General features: G+C 43.5%; 1 protein-coding gene and 2 long non-coding RNA genes across 3 annotated transcripts; 1 reads left to right on the top strand and 2 right to left on the bottom strand.

Annotated features, from left to right (window-relative positions):
- The first annotated feature begins 614 nt into the window (after positions 1–614).
- On the top strand, positions 615–3,807 carry LOC143000783 (uncharacterized). Its single transcript, XR_012963653.1, has 4 exons — positions 615–982; positions 1,614–1,716; positions 2,166–2,895; positions 3,123–3,807. It is a non-coding gene; the product is annotated as an uncharacterized LOC143000783 (long non-coding RNA).
- Positions 3,808–4,005: 198 nt separating this feature from the next.
- Positions 4,006–5,180, bottom strand: LOC143000784 (uncharacterized). Its single transcript, XR_012963654.1, has 3 exons — positions 5,027–5,180; positions 4,495–4,610; positions 4,006–4,243 (listed from the first exon to the last, which is right to left on the bottom strand). It is a non-coding gene; the product is annotated as an uncharacterized LOC143000784 (long non-coding RNA).
- An 11,804-nt stretch (positions 5,181–16,984) lies between these two features.
- On the bottom strand, positions 16,985–23,914 carry gdf6a (growth differentiation factor 6a). The gene is made up of 2 exons (XM_076150236.1): positions 23,391–23,914; positions 16,985–19,473 (listed from the first exon to the last, which is right to left on the bottom strand). Exons 1-2 carry the CDS (start codon positions 23,758–23,760, stop codon positions 18,479–18,481), a joined length of 1,365 nt encoding a protein of 454 aa, XP_076006351.1. The 5' UTR covers positions 23,761–23,914; the 3' UTR covers positions 16,985–18,478.
- Between the last annotated feature and the right edge of the window lie 559 nt (positions 23,915–24,473).

The following is a 24,473-nucleotide window of genomic DNA, read 5'->3' as shown; positions in this document are numbered from 1 at the left end:
TGTATGATTTTATAGGGATCTTGGGCATGCCCTTCACATTAATTAGGATGTGGAGTGCGGAGGTATTTTTTACAGGAAACTAAGTATGGAACCCCTGCTGTCTGCCTCAGGGCTCTGACTCCTGAGTGAAAAACCTACAGGACCCTGTAACCAAAGTAAAGCAGGATAATGCAGGTCATATGCACACAAACACAAACACATGCATACTGTATGCATACAGTCTGTGTTGATGTTGGTGACAAATGAATGAGAAAATGAGCATTAGGTGCATCGAGAGAGCAGCACAGGTACATTTTTTGCCACATTACTGTGGAATTGTTGCCTCATTTGCTTCATTTAGAACTTCTTTTGAGTCTTCTCAGCACGTCTCAAAAACATGTATGATAATTATTAAGACACATTACTAAGACACATATTAAGACACATATTCTTCCTTGGCTACAAATGTATTGCACAAAGTTAAATATTAATATTATATAATTGCGTGTTTCATTTGTTTCTATGTATTAGTAAAGGTGCTGCTTTGTAACCCTGTAACGTGTGTGTGTGCGCGCGCGTGTGTGTGTGTGTGTGTGTGTGTGTGTGTGTGTGTGCACGGGCGGGTTTGTACGGTGGCCGAGAACCGCCACCGCTGCAAATAAAAGAAGCGCTACAAAAATAAAAAAAGCTGGTGTGCAAAAATTAAAATCTGGTGCAAAAATAAAAAAGGCGATGCATATAAAAGAAAGTCTGCAAAAAAGAAACGCTACTGCAAATAAAAGAAAGTCTGCAAAAATAAAAACGTCGGTGCAAAAATAAAAACGTCGGTGCAAAAATAAAAACGGTGATGCAAATAAAAAAGCCACAACGGAAGTGGGTTACCGGGGACTGTTTTTGCCGATGCACCTGTGTGAGTAGAAGACGACGCCGACGCACCTGTGTGAAGAGAAGAGGACGACGACGACGAAGAAGAAGAAGCTACAATAGGAAAACGAACTAGAAAGTAAGTGAACATGATAGTGTTTAATGTCGCTACGTGTACTTTTTAATGTGTTATTTGGTTAGGCCAGGTAACCCCAGGTTTGAAGTTGAACTGGAGAATGCCGGTGTATTGTTAGCTTCGGCTAACACGGGGAGACCACTAACGAGTCCGGCCAGATGTCAGTTTGACATCATAGCTGGAGTTTGAGTTATTGGATGACATCATTTTGTTAGCGTGATGACATCACGAGTCCGGCCAGATGTCAGTTTGACATCATAGCTGGAGTTTGAGTTATTGGATGACATCGTTTTGTTAGCGTGATGCCATCACACTCATTTAAGTAGCTTCAGATTCAAACAGCTTCAGCAGCATTGGAGACACACTTTCTGGACCGACATCTGACTGTGACTCTGTGAGTGAGCTCGTCTTGTGGTGACCATCTACAGTGAAGACAGGTTATTACTGTCGTTGTTGTTGTTGTTTGTATCATTAATAATCATGCTAACAATAATCTAAGGCGTGGGTAACAAAAGTTATGTGGATGAATGAAGTTTAAGCTGTGTGGGGTGGCCAGGGACCTTTGAGAAAGTACCATGACCATAATGTCATATTGAATCCTAAACTTGACTGTTTTTGCTTTGTCATTTACCAGATCATGTTTTGTCCATTCTGTGGGGTGAACCTTCCATCCGTCCTAATATATTGTGGCTCATGCTGTAGAAATGTCAGGTTCCTAAGGAGTCTTCAAGATGAAGGTAAATTTCTTTCTGACAGTTAATGAGGTTCTTAAACATGATGGATTGCAATGTTTTTTCAGAGAATATACTGTCTGTTAGTCATGAATATACCACTTCTTATGGTGAAATCCATAACGGAGGCATGTGGAATACAATGAATTTGAAGACATGAAAAATTAAGAAAGTGTCTTAGTCTAGTAGGCTACTGATCCCTGTAAAAAATCCTATGCAACAATTTTGAATGTTTTGCACTGTGCTACTTTTATATAAAGACATTTTCAATTAATTAATTTTAACAAGTACATTGAATAGCTTGATTCCTCAATAACTCTAATCACTAACTACCATGTCACCCACACATGATAATCTAAACAATCTCATTTATTCACCTCTGTAAAAATTGAAAATGTTTATTATGCAGTTCATCATTTGGCCTCTAATATAGTGTTCTCCGTCCTACCCCTCAGGTCCTGAAGCTAGTACTCCAGTGGATGAACTTATCCAAAAATATTTCACAGAGGGCCATAGTTATGAAATAATAGTGGACTTACTGAAAACCAAACACAACATATCAGTCAGTTTTCGCAATCTACAAAGAAGACTAAAACATGCAAGCCTGACCAGAAGGATCAACTACACTCCAATTGCTACTGTGCAGGCAGCTATTTCCGAGGAGCTAAAGGGATCAGGCCAGCTTTTAGGGTATAGAGCGATGTGGCAGATTCTGAAACAGAAACACTCTCTTGTCGTCAGACGAGACGATGTGATGCGCCTAATGGCAGAGCTGGATCCATGTGGAACAGAGAATCGCTGCAGACGTAGATTTGTTCGAAGGGCATATCATTCAATGGGACCAAACGAAGCCTGGCACGTTGATGGGTATAATAAATTAAAACCTTTTGGAATTGGCATGAGTGGCTGCATTGATGGCTTCTCCAGAAAAATTATGTGGCTGAATTGTGGAAAGACGAACAACGACCCTTCAGTAATTGCTCAAAACTACATCAACTGTGTAGTTGAGCATGGAGTTTTTCCAAAGCGGCTCCGCACAGATTGCGGCACTGAAAATGGAATAATGGCCGCCATTCAATGTACCATGAGATCAGAGCATGCAGACGAGTTTGCAGGAGCTTAAAGCCACATGTATGGCACTTCAACATCCAACCAGCGGATTGAAAGCTGGTTCCGGAAACAAAGGTTTCTGTCACTTTTAATTCATTTATGTTTTACTTGACCCTGGATTATTGTATTTGCTGTATGCATTTATATTATTTCTGTTTAATGTATATTGCTGTGCTTTTTAAAGGAAAGGGTATATTGTAGTGAAATCTCCAAAAGGCATGAGTCAGTAGTAAGTGGACTTGTACATTAATCTAAACCTCTTGAAGAACGATGACCTGGATGAATTTGTGTTTTCTATCTAGGAGCCAATTTTGGATGGATCTGTTCAGTGACTTGAGGGAGAGGCATCTCTTCAATGGCAGCCCTGCAAACACAAAGTTCACCTCCTGGAGTCACCTTATTTATTATTAATTACGTAAAAACTGAAATAATGTGGTGCTCTAAAATGTGTGTACTTGAATGCATTTGAAAATATTTTGTAACATTTTGATTATAAAATTTAAGATTCACAATAAAGTTTTCCCTCATGTGCAATGCTTTCTCTAATATTTGATACTTAGTTTAACCTAAGATCATTGCTTGTCTTTGGGTCTCTGCATCCTTGTCCTGTAAGAAACTCTGGAGATAATTGTAATGACCATGAAAGTGAAACTTAATTGATGTGTTGCTCAGTGTGAACACTTTCCTGTACTTGCTCCTAGTAATTGTGGTTTCCCAGCATCTGCCCAAACCCTGAACCACATCACCAGCATCATGCCAGTGCCAGCAACTCCTGCTGGGGATGAGCATGAAACTCTTTTTGGAGAACTGCAACGACAGAGTGGTGTAAGAGCTCCTTTGCAGTGGGAATCAGCTGTAGAGAACTACATCACCCTGAAAAACATGGCTGGTCTGTAAAAATTTTAGGGACATATTTGTGTTGTGACAACACCAAAACAAACTTCTTTTTATGTGTCGTATTTGCTGCTGCTGTATATTGCTGCTGTCATTTTCCTCTCTCCCCTGTCATTTGGCAGAGGCTTTTGTCCAAAGCAACGTACAAATGTCTGTAATAAAGTTGTCTATGCCTGAAAAAATCTTAAAAAAAAAAAAAGAACAGTCTGTAGTTTTTTTATTTATTTTTTATTTAAAGAAAAAAGCTGAAGCTGCAAGCACATTCCTGATATCAAATACAATAAAAATGTGCGGTGTTGACAACAGTCTATTTGCAATACAAAAAAATAAAAATAAAATGTTTAATATAATGTACACAAACATGGATCTCTAGGTCAGAGTGTGACACATTCTTTTAAGTAGTTTAAGCCTTGATTGTGTGACAATATTTTCAGACAAGGCTAAGTGTGAACGATAGACTATGTTTCGGAGCTACAATTACCAGAGCTGCTGAATCAGTGCTTGACTCTCCATCTGCAGGTTCCCATATCTGGAAGTAAAAAACAATATATCAGTGAGCACTTCAAATTTGATTGACAGAACTAGAGCTGAACAAATTTGAACATAAATATTGAAGTTTGTAAAATATGTGTAGGCCAGGACACTGCAACATTTACTGTAATTTAAAATGCTATTTTGGCACGTTTCATCAGAAACATGGCTTCTATGTAAAATCTATAAACATTTTCAGACAGAACTTACAATATAATCAATGTAAGACACAACAAATGTGGCACTCACCAATGTATCAGCTGCACTGAATTCTGCAGAGCTTGGACTCATGATGATCACCTCTGAATCCGACTAAGTAGTTTCGGAGGCTGCTGGTGTCCACAAAAAAGACAATACATTATGATCTGCAAAAAACAAACAAAAAAACAAGTATCATTAGGTTGCTTTGGACTTAAATTGCATGAACATTTTAGCCGTCAGTTCAATACCTCAATCTGACATTATGGTCATGGTATTTTCACAAAAGTCCCTGGCCACCTCACACAGCTTAAACTTCACATTCATCCAAATAACTATTGTTACCCACGCCTTAGATTATTGTTAGCATGACTATTAATGATACAAGCAACAACAACAACGATAGTAATAAGCTGTAGCCGTCAGTTGCTTCCACTCTCGTTAGTGGTCTCCCCGTGTTAGCCGAAGCTAACAATACACCGGCATTCTCCAGTTCAACTTCAAACCTGGGGTTACCTGGCCTAACCAAATAACACATTAAAAAGTACACGTAGCGACATTAAACACTATCATGTTCACTTACTTTCTAGTTCGTTTTCCTATTCGTAGTTTCTTCTCGTCGTCGTCGTCGCCGTCTTCTTCTCCTCACACAGGTGCGTCGGCGTCGGCGTCGTCTTCTACTCACACAGGTGCATCGGCAAAAACAGTCCCTTGTAACCCACTTCCGTTGTGGCTTTTTTATTTGCATCACCGTTTTTATTTTTGCACCGACTTTTTTATTTTTGCAGACTTTCTTTTATTTGCAGTAGCGTTTCTTTTTTGCAGACTTTCTTTTATTTGCATCGCCTTTTTTATTTTTGCACCAGCTTTTTAATTTTTGCACACCAGCTTTTTTATTTTTGCAGCGCTTCTTTTATTTGCAGCGGTGGCGGTTCTCGGCCACCGTAGGTTTGTGTGTTGACTGCCTATTTGCAGACTTCTCTCCTCTCTGCCCACCCAGGTAGTTCTTCAGACATACACAGTGGTAACTTCATCCTCTGTCTACTTAAATATTGCACTGCTGAAATGCTTAAATGGAGAAGACAGAAAAGTCCGAAACAAGCCAGCGAGGCTCTGACATCTCATTCGTCGCGTCCAGGAGAATATATGTTTCTGAATGTATGCACGCTGCAGCTGTGTGGTAGGTTCTCATTTGATGACAAAGCAGAGATAAAATCCCGCTGTTCCTGCCATAAATACTCAGCGTTGCACTCCCACATGGATGTAGATCTGCAAACATGAGGAGGAAGAACTGCGGAGTGTGTAGCACAGTGTCAGGACAAGCTGTGTCTAAACGTCTCAATGTATGTTTACACAATCTAATGCACAAGTTCAAAGGTGAAGGGGAAAAGGGCTTTTAATGTTTCCGGGTTTATTTATTCAGCCTAGTGTCTGGCTAAGAACTAACTCCCACCCTCTCTCGCTCCCCCTCACCTCACCCCTCCAGCCCCCACCCCCACCCCAACCCCCACTCCCGCGCTCACTTCAGGCCCTCCTGGACGGGTTCCCACCTCAAATGACATCGCAGAGCCCGTGATATGATTGGTGAAGAGCACAATGCGGTCTGTGTGAGAGGGGGAAAAAAGGCAGTCATAACTTCTATCCACATGTTTTTCAAGGCAAGTTAAGTACACACAGTAGTATATAAGGGCAATAAATCACCAAAGAGCCAACCGCAACAGTTCCTCTCATATCTTGGGGTGGGGGTGGGTGGCTGGTTGGGGGGGGGCGAGGGCAGAGTGTTTGGTGCGCTTTTATCGATTTTAAATAGCTCATGTAATTTTCTTTACAAGCCGAGATCATGAGGTTTAATGATAACTTGTTTCATTTTAAAAAAAGAGGAGCGGAACCTCAATTATGTGTGGAAACCTGATCGAGTGCATCTGTATCGCATGTGTATGAAAAAGAAAAAACCCAAGCTGAATCTGTGTCGCTCTCAGTCTGAGCAGATGTTCCAAGTACCATTAGCACGCATGCATACACACACACACACACACACACACAATAAAAATGGCTTTAGGTAGGCAAACTATGCCAAATTTTAACTGTTGTTCCTGTGAGCGCAGTCAATCATAAACAGTTGAGCCCTTTTATTTGGCCCGCTTGCTGCTTGTGAACACTGTTGACTTATAAAAATTGACATTTCTGAAAATTCATGCATTTATTGACACAAAATAATAGCAGCAACTCCTCCCACTGCAGTTCCATTCTACATTTATCATTCTCGAGGAGGAAACGCTTCCCAGTCTAGAGATATGCTGTTTTAAAGATGCTGGGTTTGGGTTTTTTGTGGCCAGACTAAACAGAAAAGTTTACTGTGCACAGATGCACTCAAGTTCAGTTTGAGTCCAGGAACTGAAGCCAAATAGTCATGGCTGAATGTATATTATGGCTATCAAGGGGCTCTCTTCTTCAGACAAGGACAAACCATTACATTATGCAGTGGAGGAAACATTTTTGAAGGGACAGTTGGAAGTATCATCCTTGTTTCTGTGTGGAGTTTGCATGTTTTGCCTGTGTTTGCGTGTGTGATACAGTCCAAGATATGCAGCTCAGTATCAGCTTATAACTCCAAGCTGTCAGTACAATAGGTATGAATTTGTCTGCCCTACCCAACAATGATGCTATTCATATCCAAATAACAACCTTCTCCCACAAAGTAGCCTTAATCCCAGACAGCATTGCATATCTATAATTTGCACGTCTAAAGTTTGGTATCATCTCATTCCTTTTGAGGTCATGTCAGACCTCGATTCATTTGCCGTTTCGTTCGTTCATCCGTGTGAGCCTGCAAACAGAACCAAACTTCATCTGGAGGGCAAATGCGAGCCGCACGTGATCCCACCCAAATACAGGAAGCACTGTACATTACAGGTTAAACGTGCCATGAATTATGGGTTAAGGTTTTACCCCGGAAGAAAGTCCTTTCATGCCCTGGATTGCTGAGCAGTGGAGGAAACAGCAGCTCTCGCGTGGGTTTCACTGATGAATTATGGTTTTTCCGCAATTTTGCCTCGCTAAATGTATTGAAACAATGCATTTGAAGCAGGCTGTAGCTTTAAGAGTGATCTAACTCTGCTTTCCAGCTCTCATTTTCTCATTTTCAACCATCACTCACCCCCTCCTCCCCGTGCTAACAAGACATGCCAGTCATAGGACACCCTGCTGGCCTCATACAGGGACAGATGAGGAGTGGGCTTTGCTGATCAGCCTGGCTGGAAATCAGGAATGCCCTCCCTCTCCACCACCACCCCCTTCTCCTCCTCCTCCTCCTCCTCCTCACGTCCTAATGGCTCATACCAAACCCACCAGGAGAGCTGTGACCGCACCATCCTCAGACCGTGAGGAGACTGCCACCAACTTCCCCAGCAGTGGAGGATTAGGGGTGCAAATGCTTTGCATCTGTGTGTTTTTCCTCCGTGCATGCATGCAAGACTGCTGTTCCTGCGTAAGGTAAATGTAATGGGAGGCTGCCTGCTGTCCCCCCAAGGTTAAGGTTTCGTGTAGAGCTCCAAGGGAACTCTAAGGTTTTTACTTTGCGAACAGGAAAAGACAAGATAGGAACAACAGCAGCTGCAATGTTCCATCTCAAATGTATTTGTCACAAAAAAAAAACTTTTTCCACAGTTCATATCACATCTGGATTTTTCATTTGCAAAGTATTGATTATACCATACAGGGAGAGACATTGAACCCTGCTGTCCCCCTTTGGCTAACTGCTGCAATTTATAGACATGAACATGGCACTGTGTCATGAAACTGTATCCATCAATGCATGCTTGTTAAGGGGCTTTATTAAAAAATGCTGAAAAGATGTTTCACTACTGTTCTGGTATTTTTATTATTTTATTTTTAAGAGAGCATAATTTTTCCTCCTTTCCGTTTTTTGTTTCTCGCTTCAGTTTACATTCCCTTTACTGCCTCTTCTCCGGAGTTCAGCTGGAAGTGCTCTGTTTTGTCCGCAAGAATTTTATTGCTCTCTAACAGAGTGTTGAGACACAAAACACTTAAACGGACCGACAAACAGGGACACAAAGCCTTGGAGGAATGAGGAGGAGAGAGAGATGGAGGGAGAGAGAGAATGTGTGTATGCAACCAACATATTTCAGCGGGATGACCAAGCAGACTTAACCATTTTTTTCCTCCTTGTCATTCCCAAATCTCACAGGAAGCGTTCATTTTGCTTCCAAAGTACACTGTGGTGTTAAATGTACCTGCTCTGCCCAGTTCTGCGCGGCGGCGATGAGCTACATCTCGTACTGCTAATGGTTCACAGCAACTCTGCAGCATCTGTTCAGTGTCTGTCTGGGGGTGGATATGCATTTTTAGGGCCAATAAGTGGAGAAGTGACAGGGGTGGATGGAATAGTTTGCCCCAGATTAATCAGATTCAGTGCAATAACCCTGCAATCCTAGAAGTCTGAGGAGAAGCCCCGGATCTTAATTCTGACTTGCGTTTCAAAACCCCTCTGAAGTAGACAAAGAGGTAATTTGCAAAAGCATCTGGATCCGGTGGCAAAGCAGACCAGGCAGCGGAGTAGGTTCCCATCCCGGCCCTCCTCTAAACCCCCTCCACCCGACCCCCTAGCCCCTCCAACCACCACCCTAGTCTGTTTATCATAGGATCTCCAACACACAATCAAACATGAAAGGATGAGTGCTCGCAAGAGCCTTTTTAGATTTTGTGGAAATGTGACATCTCTGGAAACATTTAGCCTGTCATAGCTGCCGCTGCTCTTCAAAGAGTGCCGAGAGGAATAGATTAATGTTGCTTCTGTAACAAACCTTCTTCCTGTCTGTCCTCCTCTCCTACTAAACATGTCGGCTCCCTTATATCTACTGTAGCCGTACAAAGAGATTACTGACTGTGCAGTAATAAGGCAGCAAATCATTTTAAGAGGAGTGTGTGCGTGTCAATGATAGGAGACGATAAGGCGTTTGCATGTTGGTTGCATATCACAGAAATCTTTTTTATATTCCAAAATGTAATATAGATTTAAACTCGTCGATAGGTTTGGACTGATTTCTGCAGCTAAATATGAACAACATGTGATCACCAAGGAAGGGGTAGTGTGTGTGTGTGTGTGTGTGTGTGTGTGTGTGTGTGTGTGTGTGTGTATACACCTTTGACCTTCCTGAAATTAAGAGACTTTCCCAACAGGGATCAACAAATTCACTGTTACCTTCATGTTTCCTGGTTGTCATGATCCTGTTTCGATTTTGCAAATGGGAGCGTCTATCCCTGCGCTGACCGCGCTCCATTATCTAAAGCAGGTGTGTTCACTTGTTCAGGAGTTGGTGGCTCCCCGATCTTGATTGGCTAAACACACCTGATTAAGGTAATTACATGAGGGTGGAGCAAGGTAACATGGGAAATATGCTGTATATATATACTGTATATCATCCAGCATAACTTACTTTTGGCTGCAGATTTGATCAATTATTATGGTGGAACGCTTAACTAATGACTTCATAACTTGTTAAGGATCTACAAAATATTGATAATTGCTAAGCTTAACTCCACTAAAGTGTTTATATAGCTACATTAGGAACTGATTATTGAGCAAATTTGAACATTACTCCAAATAGAAGCGGTGGTGACCTCTCGACCTTTAATACCTTAAATCCTTTGCCTCACATTAATAAGCTGCCAAATTCACTCTGGCCTCCCCTTTAACAAAAAGGTAATTTCCTTCTTTCTATTTTTCTAAACTTTGCCGTGCACAAAAACACATTTTCCTGTGGTCTCTGACTGACCAGCTGACTGACGAAACGGGCACAGTAATGTTGGGCGTGAGGCAGAAAATGTGCACGCTCATTAAAAACCTTAATGAGTTATGGACACATTTTATTCTACTGACATATAATTTAATGTCAGTTACACCCGATAGGTCTAGTGGTGCTGTAAAAATAAAAAACTTGCAACATGGGATTGTCTTTGTATAGACAGAATATGAGCAAGAAGAGAAAAGGAGATAAATAGTGAGGGACGGAGGGTCAGACAGAGAGAAAGGAATGCTGTTTACCCATTGCACTCATCCATAAGAGGGCTCCATCTCAACAGTCAGTCAGCCGGACATCGTCTTGAGTTCAGCACCACACACACACGCTCCAAACACCCACTCCCCCCCCCAAAAAAAACAACAACCCGACCCTAAACCGCCACCACTTTACCAACACAAAAAGATGCAGCACGGCACTTTCCTTTTCACCCTAGCATGCAACTGCACCCCCTCTCCACACACCCAGGCCTCCTCCACCCCCCCTTTTCCACCTTTGTATCAGTTGAAAGGCATATGGTTACTGCCATCCGATTCCCCCCCGGCTGAAAGTGCCTTTCACTTTACCGCAGTTCACAAAGAGGTCAGACAACGGCAAACAAAATATTGTGTGAGAGCTCACTTTTTTTTGTGCCTAAGCTAAGAGATGTGAGAGACACTAGAATAGCCGAGGGAAAGCGAGTCTCTGATAAAGTTACATCTGGTCAAACAAACCTCACTCCATTCCTCATGCCAGAGAGGGAGAATTTATGTTGCAGTGAATAAAGAGCAGGATTCGGGAGAATTGACAGAAACTAACCTCGGACATGGTCAGCCATACATCACTCACTGAAATCCACATCAATGCGCCAAATTTGGAAGCCAGGTTGGATTTCCTGTGGCGCTTTGTAAAGGGCTGCGGCAGAAAAAGCCTGTTTGGAGCCACAGCAAAGTGAAACGATGACAAAATCTGGAACGAGAAACCAAAAGCATCTGTCACGGCGGCTAAATCGGTCAACGGTGGGACGGGTACGCTCGGTCGGGCCGAGGTGTCGGAAACATCACAGGGGTTGGAGTCTGTAACATGATGAGACGCTGTTTCTGGGTCCTCGGGGCTATCTAGTCTCTCCAACTCTCTTTGTGTTCCTCTGGTAAATGATTAATAATAGACGTTCCCTCGCTGACCTTGTTTGTTAGACGACTTGTACCTGACAACTCTCCACAAGTTTGCGCTCGAAGAGGAAAAGTATTGCAGACGCAGACAGAGCCGCCTACTCCCGTTTCAGGACGTCTTCGTGTGCGAGTTAAACGACTCGTAAAATAAGTTGAAGCTCTTTGAAGCTTTGCAATCTCTAGCCCAGCGGCCCTATTGTTAACCTTAATAACTGTAGCTGTGAGTTGCAGAGGAAATTTTCAGTACGCGGCCCTGTAATTAGACGGTCTATTCAGGCACCAATTTATGACCAATATTTTTCTTGGCATTAAAGTAGCTGAACTAAAGATTCGATTTCCAATGGGAACTCGGAGCGACCACACCAAAACAGCCTCTGGAAAGAAACCACACAGCCAAAGAGCGTTCAGCACTTCAAACACTTCACAGCGAGCTAAAACAGATTATTTCTGAAAAGCTAACTGGTGTTTACTCTGCGCTTTATGATGATTACTTTCAGTAGGATAACTTTTGGTGAGAAAGTGTCAGACTTGGTTTCACTCCGGGCCTGCTGCCTCCATGACAGACCAGGGGCTCTTCGAGGAGGTCTTCCCCCAGCCACCTCCCTCCTCCCCCAGGGGTTGGGATAGGCTGACCACTAGTCCTGGACGTGTGCCTTGTTCTCCACGGTGCCATCAAACATTTATTCATTTCGTCGGCTGCTGCCAACATCCTCGGTTACGGCTGAGGGCGTTTCCACAGTGACCTGGGAGGCGAACAGGTGAAGGCGAGGAGATGTACGACGCTGACATGTGAGAAGAAGATAATGCAGCATTTGAGGGGCTGTGCATGTACAGCATGTGTGTGTATACATGTGTGGGCATTGGGGGCTTTTACCCCTGAATGGAAGAGTGAGCTGTGCCATAAATCTGTCCCTCATCGGCAAGACAAAATGAAAATGGCCCCCATCATAAAACATCTGTAATGGTTCCATCCACCACCAACACATAATGGGGCAATTACCAAGAAGAGGGCTGGGACAGCATGAAGCCTTTACTCTCTTTGGTAACCAAGCAATGCTTTGGTGTGTGTGTGTGTGTGTGTGTGTGTGTGTGTGTGTGTGTGTGTGTGTGTGTGCGTGTGTGTCTGTGTGTGTGTGTGTGTGTGTGTGTGTGTGTGTCCGTGTGTGTGTGTGCGTGTGTGTGTGTCCACATGCATATATCTGTGTTTATGCATAGTGTATGAGTTATATAAATGATAATCCAGACACTTCAATCTCTACCTGTGTCCAACCCAGGACCACAGGTGCAAAGTAAATACTGTACTAAAGCAATGAACTGTACTGTGCTTTAGTGTAATTTGGAGGAATTCTATTTTGCATTCTACTTTCTGCTTCTGCGTGAGATTGCTGATCTTAGTTTCTGCATATCAGGTAATTTCATAAACGTTACTGAGATTATTCTTCACAATGAGCAGTTTTATGTTACCTGAGTTCATTATATAATACTTTTTGCAGTACTTTTCCATTCTGTTAATAATCATTTCACGCAAGTCAAGTTCTTCTACCCTTGTCCATTCTGTCCAGTGATAGACAGGCTCATCTAATCTGAGATTGCATTATTGATGCCTGATCTTTTGCCGGGGCCTTGTGCGTCTTCCACACCTCCTAATCAAGCATAATTGAGGTTAACTGTACGGCATGGCTGAAACGCTAGACAGGTAAGCCGCAGCCTCTCATGATTAATGTAGTGTGTTAGTGTTCTGGGCTCTGACCTTTTGAGATAGGCCAGGCACCATTTTTAAGTGAAAGCTCTGCCTCTGCTGAGTTGTGGAGTTGTCCATCAAGTCTTCCTGTCGCCCCCCCACTACCCCACCATCATCCCCCTTCCAAAGTCAGATCCTTGTCTTGCTGCCTCATTGCCCCTGACCCATGTTTGTTTGCCTTCAAGTCTCATTTTACAATACAAAACCCACAGCTCTGTTTGCCACCCTGCTCCCTCTTCAAACTAGGATATGTCTTGTGTTCAGGGGGGGGACGTTGCTGGACAACAGTTTGGGAGAAGTAGAATGATTTTGTTTACTCAGAAAACACACCAATTTCCTCACCAATTAAAGTAATTAAGTACATTGACTCAAGTACTGGACTTACAGGGGACTTTCAGTTTTTACTTCATCTGATTTTGTATTTAACATGTCTAATAATGTTGTATTCCTTTCCTCATATTTGTCCTTTTCCTTTCCAGTTATCTTGTGCATTCATCATGTTCTTCATCCATCATTTTGTTTTTCCTGATCCGAAAACAAGGTACAAACATTTTACCTGAAAGTTAAAGGTCTTATTTTTACTTTTATTTTAAAATCTTAAAATGTAATTCCTAAATCTGATGGATTTGCATCACCGCTTGAAGCCTGAATGATATATCTATTTCCTCCTCCGTTTGAATGAGACCAGTGAATGCCATTGTCCAGCCGCTATCGGTCAACTACCCTCCCTGTCCTCTTCCTCAAGCACAGCGCGGATGTGAATTGGCAGGGAGGTCATGTCCCTGCCTTGCTCCCAAACATACGCATTGTCAGAGTTAACTGAGTAAATTTACTTTGGACTCAGGCTCATTCAGACTCTGGCACAAACACACAGAGACACTCGGGCATATGGCCTTGCACAGAAAAGATGGACTACAAGGATACAAAAAGGACAATCTTCCCCCCTCATGTGTGGAGATTTGCATGGGGGAATCACAAGGTGTACTTGCGAATCCGGGATGGTTGGGACCCGGGTCACCATCTGTAACATAGACCAGGGCCAGTAAATGGATGAGGAGGGGTGAAAGGGCACCTTCAGACATTCCTTTAGAAAATAAACAGAGAGAAACGGCACAGGTATTCTCAGCACATCTATTCACTTCCCTGCATCTTGTTCTTGTTCTTGTTCTTGTTTTTTTTGCATTTCTTACACATTTTGTGATTACTCCCTGGGAATTCCCAAGATACAAACAATAAATAACTCCAGCCGCATCACATGGCGAGTGATATCTTTAATAAACGGGCACCGCTGATGGTTCCATTCTCACATTTCAACAGCCCACTTGGGAGCGGGTTTAATGCAATTAGCAGGTTATCTACGGTGAAGTGGAGGTGTCTGCTGTCTTCCTGTTACCGTATGGCCTGTCGGGGGTGGGAGAGGGAGGGGGGGGTCGGATGGGGGGTTTTAGGACCACAGAAGAAGAGTCAGTGGAGAAGAAAAAGGCAGATGCCCCGTTAGAGGAAACTCCCTGGTCTTTTGTTACACTAACGCTCCTCTGTCAGGTTTATTATCTGTCTCTGCTTCAACAGCAGCTGCCAAGTGCAACCAATCCGCTCATAAAGTGAGTTTTAGACCGATTCAGAACAAGTTATTTCACTTTTTTCGAAAGAAAACAGTTTCTCTTTGAAGTGACCAAGCGTTGATGTTTTTGTTTTTCCAAGATGAGTTTTTTTTAAAAAAGGATATGTGGAGGAAGAAAATGTGACCTCTGGCATTAAGGCACAAGCAAGTGTATTTAATGTTTGGGTCCGCCCCTGCTTTTGTGTTGGAGCCGGTGGTTCAATGAGAGGCGGCAGTCGGGGTCACTCCAGGCATCTGCTGCTCCTCTGCACCACTCATCTGTCCATCTGTGTATTCCGCTGCCCTTCTGCTGTGTTTTTGTGTTGTGAACACACACACACACACGTACTGTAGGCTTGTAAGCGTGCGTGATACGGGTGTATGTTTCCGCTCTGAATCTGCTTAGCACCTAATTACGTTGGCCTGTGATGTTGGATGGAGAAAGGTGTCAAGCTTTATTATCGGGGGAACGACAGTATCTGAAAGCTATAATGGTGGGAACTGGAAGAAAACGGGGAATGAGGAAACTCTCTGGAGGCAAGAAACAAAAAACTCAGGAGGGGGGAAACAGACACAGATATCACAATGAATAAATTCTTGGGCGATGTCAAGCCTGAGCAGCACCCAAGCCTTTCTGTTCTCTTCCTTTAGTCCACAGATCAAAGCACAAGATCTAATTCCTTACGATAAATTTTCTAATGCTCCTTAATACCTATTTAACAAATTTAGCTTTCTCAAAGGTCCTGGCTGTCTGAGAGATCAGTGTGATTAATGCCTTTCCTGTCGCTGACCAGGACGTCACAGATAACGGAGAAGTTAAGCACAAGGAACGTTTATGTCTCCATGTGAGCCAAGACGTTTTCTAAATCTTGGAGAGACTCCCAGGTTTTCACCTTGTAGATCTCCACTTATGCAGCCTACCCAATGTGTTACAGATCTCCAAGAGGAGCCTCCACACACAGATGTGGGGTGTCAAGACTATTTGTGTTATACATTCTCCACATTTCTGATGAAAAGGATCCGTCCCTTTGCCAATTTCAGTTTGCTTAAACTAATATATTAGGGAAGAAGTTTCAAATAAACACGACTCTCTTCGCCTCTCGGAGCGTGGAGAGACAATGAAGAACTTTATAGGAACATTTAACTTAAGAGTGAAGGCGAGTAAACAAAGCATTCCTTTCCCTTTCATCACCGGTTAACCGTTCCCTTGCAGGCTGTCCTATCAGGCCAGTGCCCAACAGACTGAGGAACTTGTCAAATAAATGTAAATTTAAGAAAAAATACAAGTTGAATTCCATATCTTGGCTTAATCACGCAACATTATAAGATATCAGCGCAGTGCAAACTCCTAGTCACCCCCACTGGAGCCACTCAGTATCCCCCAAAGTGCACTTGTGAGCAGGATTGGATAGCGTGGCTGCTCGGAGCTCGTAGCATCCCGGTGATGGTGTTCCAGACCTCGCCTGAAGGGCCATTTGGTTATACTCAGGGGAATGGTTGTTGTGTCAGTCATTTGCAGTGACTGCTAAAGAGTGCACTTAGCATCCTCTGTTTCCCCCTGCAAACATGTGGGGAGTGACATGATACTGTACAAGAGCCTGGATAGCATATAACATTTCAAAGCAATTTCCTAATTGTTTCCAGGCCAAGGTCGATAGCCTATATGGAAGCAATCCCTTCTTTCAAACTTTTTCATCCACAGATTGGGAAACATTAAAGTGTTAAGTAAACTTGACCCAGGCTGGCTAATTCATTGGGAAATAGCTGGGGTTCATACACTGAGTGCCGCATATCAGTGACAGGCGGTGTATTTTCTTCCACTTGGATGGTCACCATATGTTTATATGATTTGTGTGGAGAAGTTCTGTGCCGGCAAGTCACTCAGTAATGACATTTGTTGTCTACACCATGAGGCAAGATGATGTTTACAAAGGGAACGGGTTAGAATACCTGAAGGCAAACGTATCTGCACACTTCTTAAAGGTACACCATCGTATTTGTCAGGGAATTAACTGATCTTGTTGTTTAATTAAGGCTTAGAAAGTCTCCATCTTACAAAATTAGAACTAAAAATGTCATTCAATATCAGTTAATTCTAACAGTTGGTAGAGAAAACTTCAAACTTAAATGACCAGGGGGTTTTTTTCAGTTAATGGGTGAGTTAAGACATTGTAACTGTATTTAAGTATGGTTGCAGGGTTGAGAATGAAAGCTTTTTAAGGCTGTCTGATTACAAAAAAGACTAAAACTTTATAAAAAATTCAGATTATTCCACTTTTTATCATTAATCCAGAAGCAAAATGTTGACTTTTTTGATTTTTACAAGCATTTGACATAAAATGAGTTTCAGACGTCCATGCAGAGAAATGAAGGTGGACTGTTTTGGATTGGATTTTATTTGTACAGTAATGGTGTGGAATATTATCCAGTAATATATGTATATAAATGATTTTATATATCATTGTAAAAGCTCTTTACACTCTAACTGAATGCACCTCAAACTCAGATCCTACTGTAATGTGTAATTATGAGGTAGACATTAATAATGGTATTTCCACCCTCTGCAAAAATATTGAATACACCTTAAATTACTCTTATCAATGTAAGAAATATATGATTATCATGAAACTCTGTACATCACAAATAATAAAATAATTATAGAATAGAAATTATACCGATTTGAGTGCATTTGTATATTTACAAAGAAATGCCTTTTCTCATTTCTTCATTCGTTGCACTTTGTAAAGTTTTCGACTGTACAAATATTTACAAAATAATGAACAGCAGTGCATTCGAAGCTAATGTGCATTTAAATATCGTCTCGTTTGCGGGTCTTTTCTTTTTGTCAGTCAGTTTATCAGAGAAGACAAAACTCTGTCTGGCCGCGCGTCCTCGGCGCGGACAGTCGTGGAAGTGCATTTCGTAAAAAGATGCAGACTTAGAGCAACAAATTTCGTCTCAGTGATGTGTGCTTTTTTTAAAACAGTGTCCCAGGCAGTCCACTTTGGACAGAAGCACGATTTGTCCTGTGTCCTTCGTGTTCGCTGTCCGTCCTGTCCGCGCAGGCGCACAGGCGCTTCTCGCACCTGCGCCTCCAGACTGGTCTCCAGTCAGGGACAATCTCATGCAGGCAAAACCAGCACTGTGCCACCACCGCCTTTCCTCGGAGCAGTATGTGTGTGTGAGTGTGAGTGTGTCTGTGTCTGTATGTGTGTCTGTGTGCCCGAAAGAGTCCGCTGGCTTTGCGCACGAGCAGGTGCACCCATGGTTTCAATGGGATATCACCTTGGTGACCGGTCAGAGAGAAACAGGCGATGATGCGCTACCCACACACACACACACACACACACACACACACACACACACACACACACACACACACACACACACACACACACACACACACACACACACACTCTCTCTCTCTCTCTCTCTCGCTCGCTCGCTGGGCACGGAAACAGAAGCCTGTTTGTTAAGTAATAACTTGTTGTGGCTGGAATGGAATGTGTAACACTTAAATGTTAAATCGTTACTTTAATGAGTCTGAACTGGCGGAATAAATAGCAGGTTTCTCCTGTTTGCATCCCTTTTGAATAAAGACCAAAGGCGCGCATGCGTAAAGGCATCTCAGACCCGTGCCAATCTTTATATCTTCAACCTGGGACCCACTTCCTGTTTTAGTTGGACGTTAGATGGTGTGTGTGTATCAAAGGCATAAGCGCCGCTACCTGCACCCACACTGCTCCACCACCATGTCCTCATACTGTTTGTACACCACGTTGTTGCCAGAGTCTATGTAGAGGATGCTGATGGGGCTGAGCTTGGTGGGGACGCAGCAGCTGGGCGGGGTGCTGTTGGGGTCCATGGAGTTCATGAGCGTCTGTATGATGGCGTGGTTGGTGGGCTCCAGGTGCGACCGGAGGGGGAAGTCGCACACCCCTTCGCAGTGATACGCCTCGTAATCCAGAGGCGCGATGATCCAGTCGTCCCATCCGAGCTCTTTGAAGTTCACATGCAGCGCCTTTTTGCTGCATCTAGACTTGGATTTCTTCCCGTGTCGCTTCCCGTGTCGGTTGCTCAGCGCCGTCCGCCGCCGTCGCCGAGGTCCCTCTCCTCGGACTCCCCTCGGCGCCGGCCGGCCCTCCCTCGCCGCCTTCACCACCACCGACTCCGGCTCGGGCTCCTCCTCCTCGACGACGGACCTCCTCGACTTGATCTTCTCCTTCATCTCGTTGAACAGGTTCTCCCTCTTCTTGGAGCGGGTGTAGACCACCAGGATGGCCTTGTCCTGCTGGGACCGGCTTCTCCTGTCCAGCCCCAGCTGCCTCAGGTCCACCTCGGTGTCCGACTTGCCGAGAGTGACCCTCAGCTGGAGGCAGAGCTGATGCTGCAGCTGTTGGTGGGGATGACGGCTGTGGTGATGCAGGAGATGCTGCTGCTGCTGCTGTAGGCTTTTGAACATGTCCCACACGTCCAAAACCTCCCAGCCGGACTTGGTGGCGTCCAAAGGGTCCAGCGACCTGGAGTCCAGCAGTCTGTCCGACCGACAGGGGTACAGCTGGACGTCGTAGAGGCCAGTCGTCTGCGGGGAAGTCTGCAAATCCCCGGGCGCTCTCCTAAATATCCTTAATTCCGCCCCGACCAGCTCCTCTTTGTCTGAAAGGGTTGAGACATCAAACAGATACTTTTGTCTTCGCAGAGGAGAGTGCAAAAGATCGTCTGCAAGGATAAAAGAAGAAAATAATTGCAGTCAGATTCACTTAGCGTGTACAGTGTTCAGAGGGATGGAGGGAGAGAGGGAGGGAGAGAGGGAGGGAGGGGGCCTGCATTCTCCCACAGAGGCCTTCTCTCTCTCTCTCTCTCTCTCTCTCTCTCTCTCTCTCTCTCTCTCTCTCTCTCTCTCTCAACTAAACAGCTGACGTTATAAGTTTTAATAAGTCCTAAACACAGAATATAAAACGTCTCGGCCATTGCGCTTCAATTCTATTGCACACATCGATTTCATTTCGTCAAATCAACCAAAATGTCTTCAAACATCATATGATCTACTTGGTTCAACTCGCTTATCAAGCCAGTAGTGTTATATAAAGGCATATCCCCCATATCCCCTCATTTTCAGATCCCACAAATTCCTCTTCTTCTACTTCTACGCATTTTTAAATGACACTTTGATGAATAACTGCGCGCAGAGGAAGCTGTTATCTCCGCAGGTTTCAAAAACTCACGCAACGTTTCTAAATGGCGCATTAACCACCAGATCAGTTGTCCAGTTTCAATTCTGGCAGTAATAATAACATTTTATTCAAAGTCTTTTTTTTCATAGTTTACTTGGTGACAGATTCATTATTCATTTTCAGCCTCAAATAGGAGAAACACTTGTAATGTATTAAATCTGTAAATCAACTCGGAGCACCACTGCAGACCAAGGAGGCCTCCAAAGACTTTATCAAACCTGAGACACAACAGAATCAGTGACTCGTGTCTGTGATTTATAAAGATTATATATATTTATACTGTATATTCGATCACACCGGATTGAAGCTCGTATATGAACCTGTTTTTCAAGTTTGATAGTAAACTGTGTGATTGTGGATGAATCTGACTGAACACCGACTCTTTCATTTAGTCTCATATCAACAAAATGAAGAACGGTGCGAGTTAAAATTCTCAAATTTTCGAGGCAGTTTTATTTCAGTGAATCTCCCTCTAAAAATAATGCCACAAGCGCGGATGTGTAGATCCAGAAATGTAATATTTCAAAATAAAATGTATATTTATCGTTGCCAAATGAATTAAGAATGAATCTGAAGAGGCAATGAAGATATTTTCCCCAGTTACTGAAATTGTAATGCAGATGTACACACTTACACTGGCGTGTTGATGTGGACACGTGTTACGTTTGAGGACTTAAACGCGCGTCGAAAAAGAACGAAGACACGATTCAACTCGGCCTGCGGTGTAATTTGTGAAAGTTATTCTTATGGACACACACACACACACACACACACCCTCCACCCAGCCCCCCCAACCCGAACCCTGCGGAGTGAACCAGTAAACGCAGATTGGAACCTGGTGCTCCTCTCGCTTACTTTACTCGTATGGTCTGAATTAGCTTTTTCCTTTTCTTTTTCTTTTTTTTTTAATAAGATCTCAAACAAATCGAATACAAGGTCACCAAATAATTAACAGTTCTCAATTCCCATCTTCCTCATTAAAGCACTTCCCCTCTTACATTTCATCTCATCTTGCCAATAATAACATTCTTTTGAAAAAAACGCGTCTGGACTCACGCTGTTGAAATTACATCAGATATTACGACGGTGAAAAAAATTAAAATCATTAAATTGCAAAATGGTGATTTTTTTTCTTTTCTTCCATGACGTGTAGTTACATTCTGGGTGGTGAATGATTAAAGTAAAGCACAACCCGGACACTTTGTATTGCTTGGTTATAAATAACAACATCCGGGCACTTTTGGTTGACCTTGTTGGTTGCATTTCAGCGAATACAAAACATGTTTTTGTCATCTATTGGGGAACGAGAGAGAGAGAGAGAGAGAGAGAGAGAGAGAGAGAGAGAGAGAGAGAGAGAGAGAGAGAGAGAGAGAGAGAGAGAGAGAGGCCTGCACCATCTGCGCTTTAATGAGTCAACCCAACTGCCAAAGTAATTTTCAGAATCCTCTCCTTCTTTTCTGATCTTTTCTTTCTGATCTGACTCTCTCAAACATCCCTTTTGTTCTTTAAATGCAAATTAAATTAACCTACAAAACCTCGACACCCACATGCAGATAAATAATCTCTCTGATGGACTTTAGACGCAAAAACAAGTGACTTTACGCATCAAAAGTTGCTCCCCTCCTCGGTGTATTCCATTCCTGATGGAGGCGATGTGAGGCAGCGGATAGTCTGAGCTGAGGTTCACTCTACAGGTTAATGCAATACAACGCGTATGGGATGCTGGGAGGAATCCCCCAAAGAAACGAGGCGCTGGGCTGAGAAGGGGACGTGAAGAAAAATAATTTTCCGTAATTAAAGTGGCGGTCGCTAAGGGAGGTTACGCAGCAAACTACGCAACGGAGGAGGCGCGCTCTGTCCCTCTCTCTTTCCTCCCTCTCTCTCTCTCTCTCTCTCTCTCTCTCTCTCTCTCTCTCTCTCTTTTCTTCCCCCCTCGCTTCGATTTTTTGGTGACGTGCCATCGTGGCCGAGCAAAGGGTCATTAAGGGAGAATGGACAGTGTTTGATATGTTATGACATGAACATTAAATTAGATCACCGAGTTCAAATACTCCAATCAGCGGTTCGATGCCAAGGAGGTCCAGCTCGGGGTCACAGCAACGACACATCACATCAAAATCACAGGAGAAAGTGAAGCGTTTTCCTATCAAATCAACTCAACGCTGCAAAAACAAAATATCCACCGGAAGGAGCCATTCACGCTTACATTCACTCTTTTAAATGTATTGTTTAGTGAAATTATAGGCCTGTCAGGAGTTATATGCTCTCTTTTTTAACCGTGTCAAATCTAAAAAATAAATTATAATAAAACTGGTTCTTTTCTGAGAGAGTGAGGAGATCACGATTTTGACTCAAAGGGGGTGAATCGTAACATTTAACCAAGCAAATGCTGGATTGACTTCATTTATAAGACGTATATATTTTCTTTAGTTGAGGTTTCAGTTTGAGAGTTTGAGAGTTGGTGGCTGATGGAGATGAAGATAGGAGGAGATCATGTCAACAAAGATAGCTCTTATTTCTCTTGCAAAGATTAACTCGGCTGATGTCTCCCTGTATGTGTATATATGTGTGTGTGTGTGTGTGTGTGTGTGTGTGAGAGAGAGAGAGAGAGAGAGAGAGAGAGAGAGAGAGAGAGAGAGAGAGAGAGAGAGAGAGAGAGAGAGATGTGTGTGTGTGTGTTTGGGTTTATCGGAGTGTGTTTGTCCTCGCAGTCTCCAGACAAATCACTTGGTTACACATGTTAAACTGACCCAAACACCTGCTTCTCACACCGGCCCGGTCTGTCCCCCCCAGACACCCCAGCACCCACCCACCCACCCCCAATCTGCCTTTGTCAGCACTATGTGAGCACACTGAGGGAAAACGTATTTAAATACGTGCCAGATAGTGATCCAAATCATCCACAATTTCACCTTGTGTAGTAAAAATTAAACAACCGTAAAGTGTTTTAATATCCTCATTGGAGATGAAGGTTTGCTGTGTATTGACACGGCAGTTGGGAGCAGACTAGTGTGTGTTGCAGTGCGCTGACAGTGATTTACAGCCTTCATTTAGAGCGCCTCAATTACTGTTTTACTGTCGTGTTAGCCAGGGGTTAATTTAAGTGTAATATAACTTCATACTTGGCAAAGATGACGCGCTGCTCAAGTATAAGGACGTAATCCTTGCAGGTTCCAACATCGATCAGCTTTACTTTAAGACTTCTGGGATAGTTTGTGCGCGTAAAAAAATAACGTTTATCCGGTGCGTAAAAGTACCAATCGATCATTTTAAATCCTGCGGGGAAACATTTTAAAGTACAGTTATAGGTGAGATTGTTGAATAAAAACGGTGCCAAAGCAAAGTAATGAAAGATAAAGTGCAAGTTTAAGCTGATGGAAGTGGCATCAAAGTGAAACCAACCTGTTCCTCTGTCCACAAAACTTGTTATGGTGTTGGCAGATTTAGACGAGCGGAAAAAACTCGCGTTTAGTCCGAGTTTCTCAGCAGCCGAGTAGGTCCTGTAAATAGAGAGCATGTACTCGTGGGGCACAACCGCGTCCTTTAGATCGTCTCTGTGATGACTGGGAACAGGATGAGAAGACGCGAAGATGTCTTTGAGAGTTTTGCTTGACCTTTGTCCGCTCTGATGAGACCCTGACGGGACCCTGGATCCTCTGTTCCTCCTCGGCGCGGAGGGAGAGATGATAGCAGCTGAGTGGAAACACGGTATATTCCCAAGGAAAACAAGGAGCAGGCCCAGATACAACGTTACGACTCGGGATGCGTCCATGGCTGGAGAGTCACCGGGGTGATGTAACTCTTGATCCCCCCCAGATGCGGCGAAGTTGTTCCCGGCTTGCAGTGCGCGTCAGGGTCGTTGTGCTGCTGCTGCTGCTGCTGCTGTTGCCACTGCTGCTGCTGCTGCTGCTGGAGACTTTGCGCTCCCCGAGTCTCACCAGGAGAAATGCGTGCTGCGCTCTGGACTTCACACAAGAGCGGAGACTGTTGGGCCGAGAGAAACACGCCCACATGGCCGCTCGGTGCAGGGCTTCACACACCATTTCATGTCACGGACACACACACTCTAGACCCAACTGACCGCTGTAAGATACACAGCTCGGCAATCCATGTGGGGAGGTTTGTGTTATATAAGTAGTGCTGAAATGTTCCTAATAAATTACATGATATCTCGTTTTTCTTGTTTAGTGACTCAAACTGTGTTGTGAATTAATGAAACTACCACTAATTCTGTCCTCCTCCTCCTCCTTTAAGCCACAAGTTTGGACACATTGGAGACATTTGTAACCATCACGTTTACAGATGTGTCCTTGACCCCTGCCACTGCAGGGTTTAGAATTACAGCATGTTCATGAACAAAGTACAGTTGTCAGAAAAGGCGTAAATATATATAATCAGCTTAGGAAGTCTTTGACATGCTGAAACCCCTAAAGGAGAGTCAATTTGATTTGATTACATGTTATGTAGAGAGGAAGGGCAATGGGC

The sequence above is a fragment of the Genypterus blacodes genome, unplaced genomic scaffold, assembly GCF_046128005.1.
Source record: "Genypterus blacodes isolate CSIRO-AG114 ecotype Tasmania unplaced genomic scaffold, CSIRO-AGI_Gbla_v1 ptg000052l_1, whole genome shotgun sequence".
Lineage (NCBI taxonomy): Eukaryota > Metazoa > Chordata > Actinopteri > Ophidiiformes > Ophidiidae > Genypterus > Genypterus blacodes.
The sequence above is the reverse complement of the archived record's forward strand: the minus strand, read 5'-3'. Positions and strand labels throughout refer to the sequence as shown.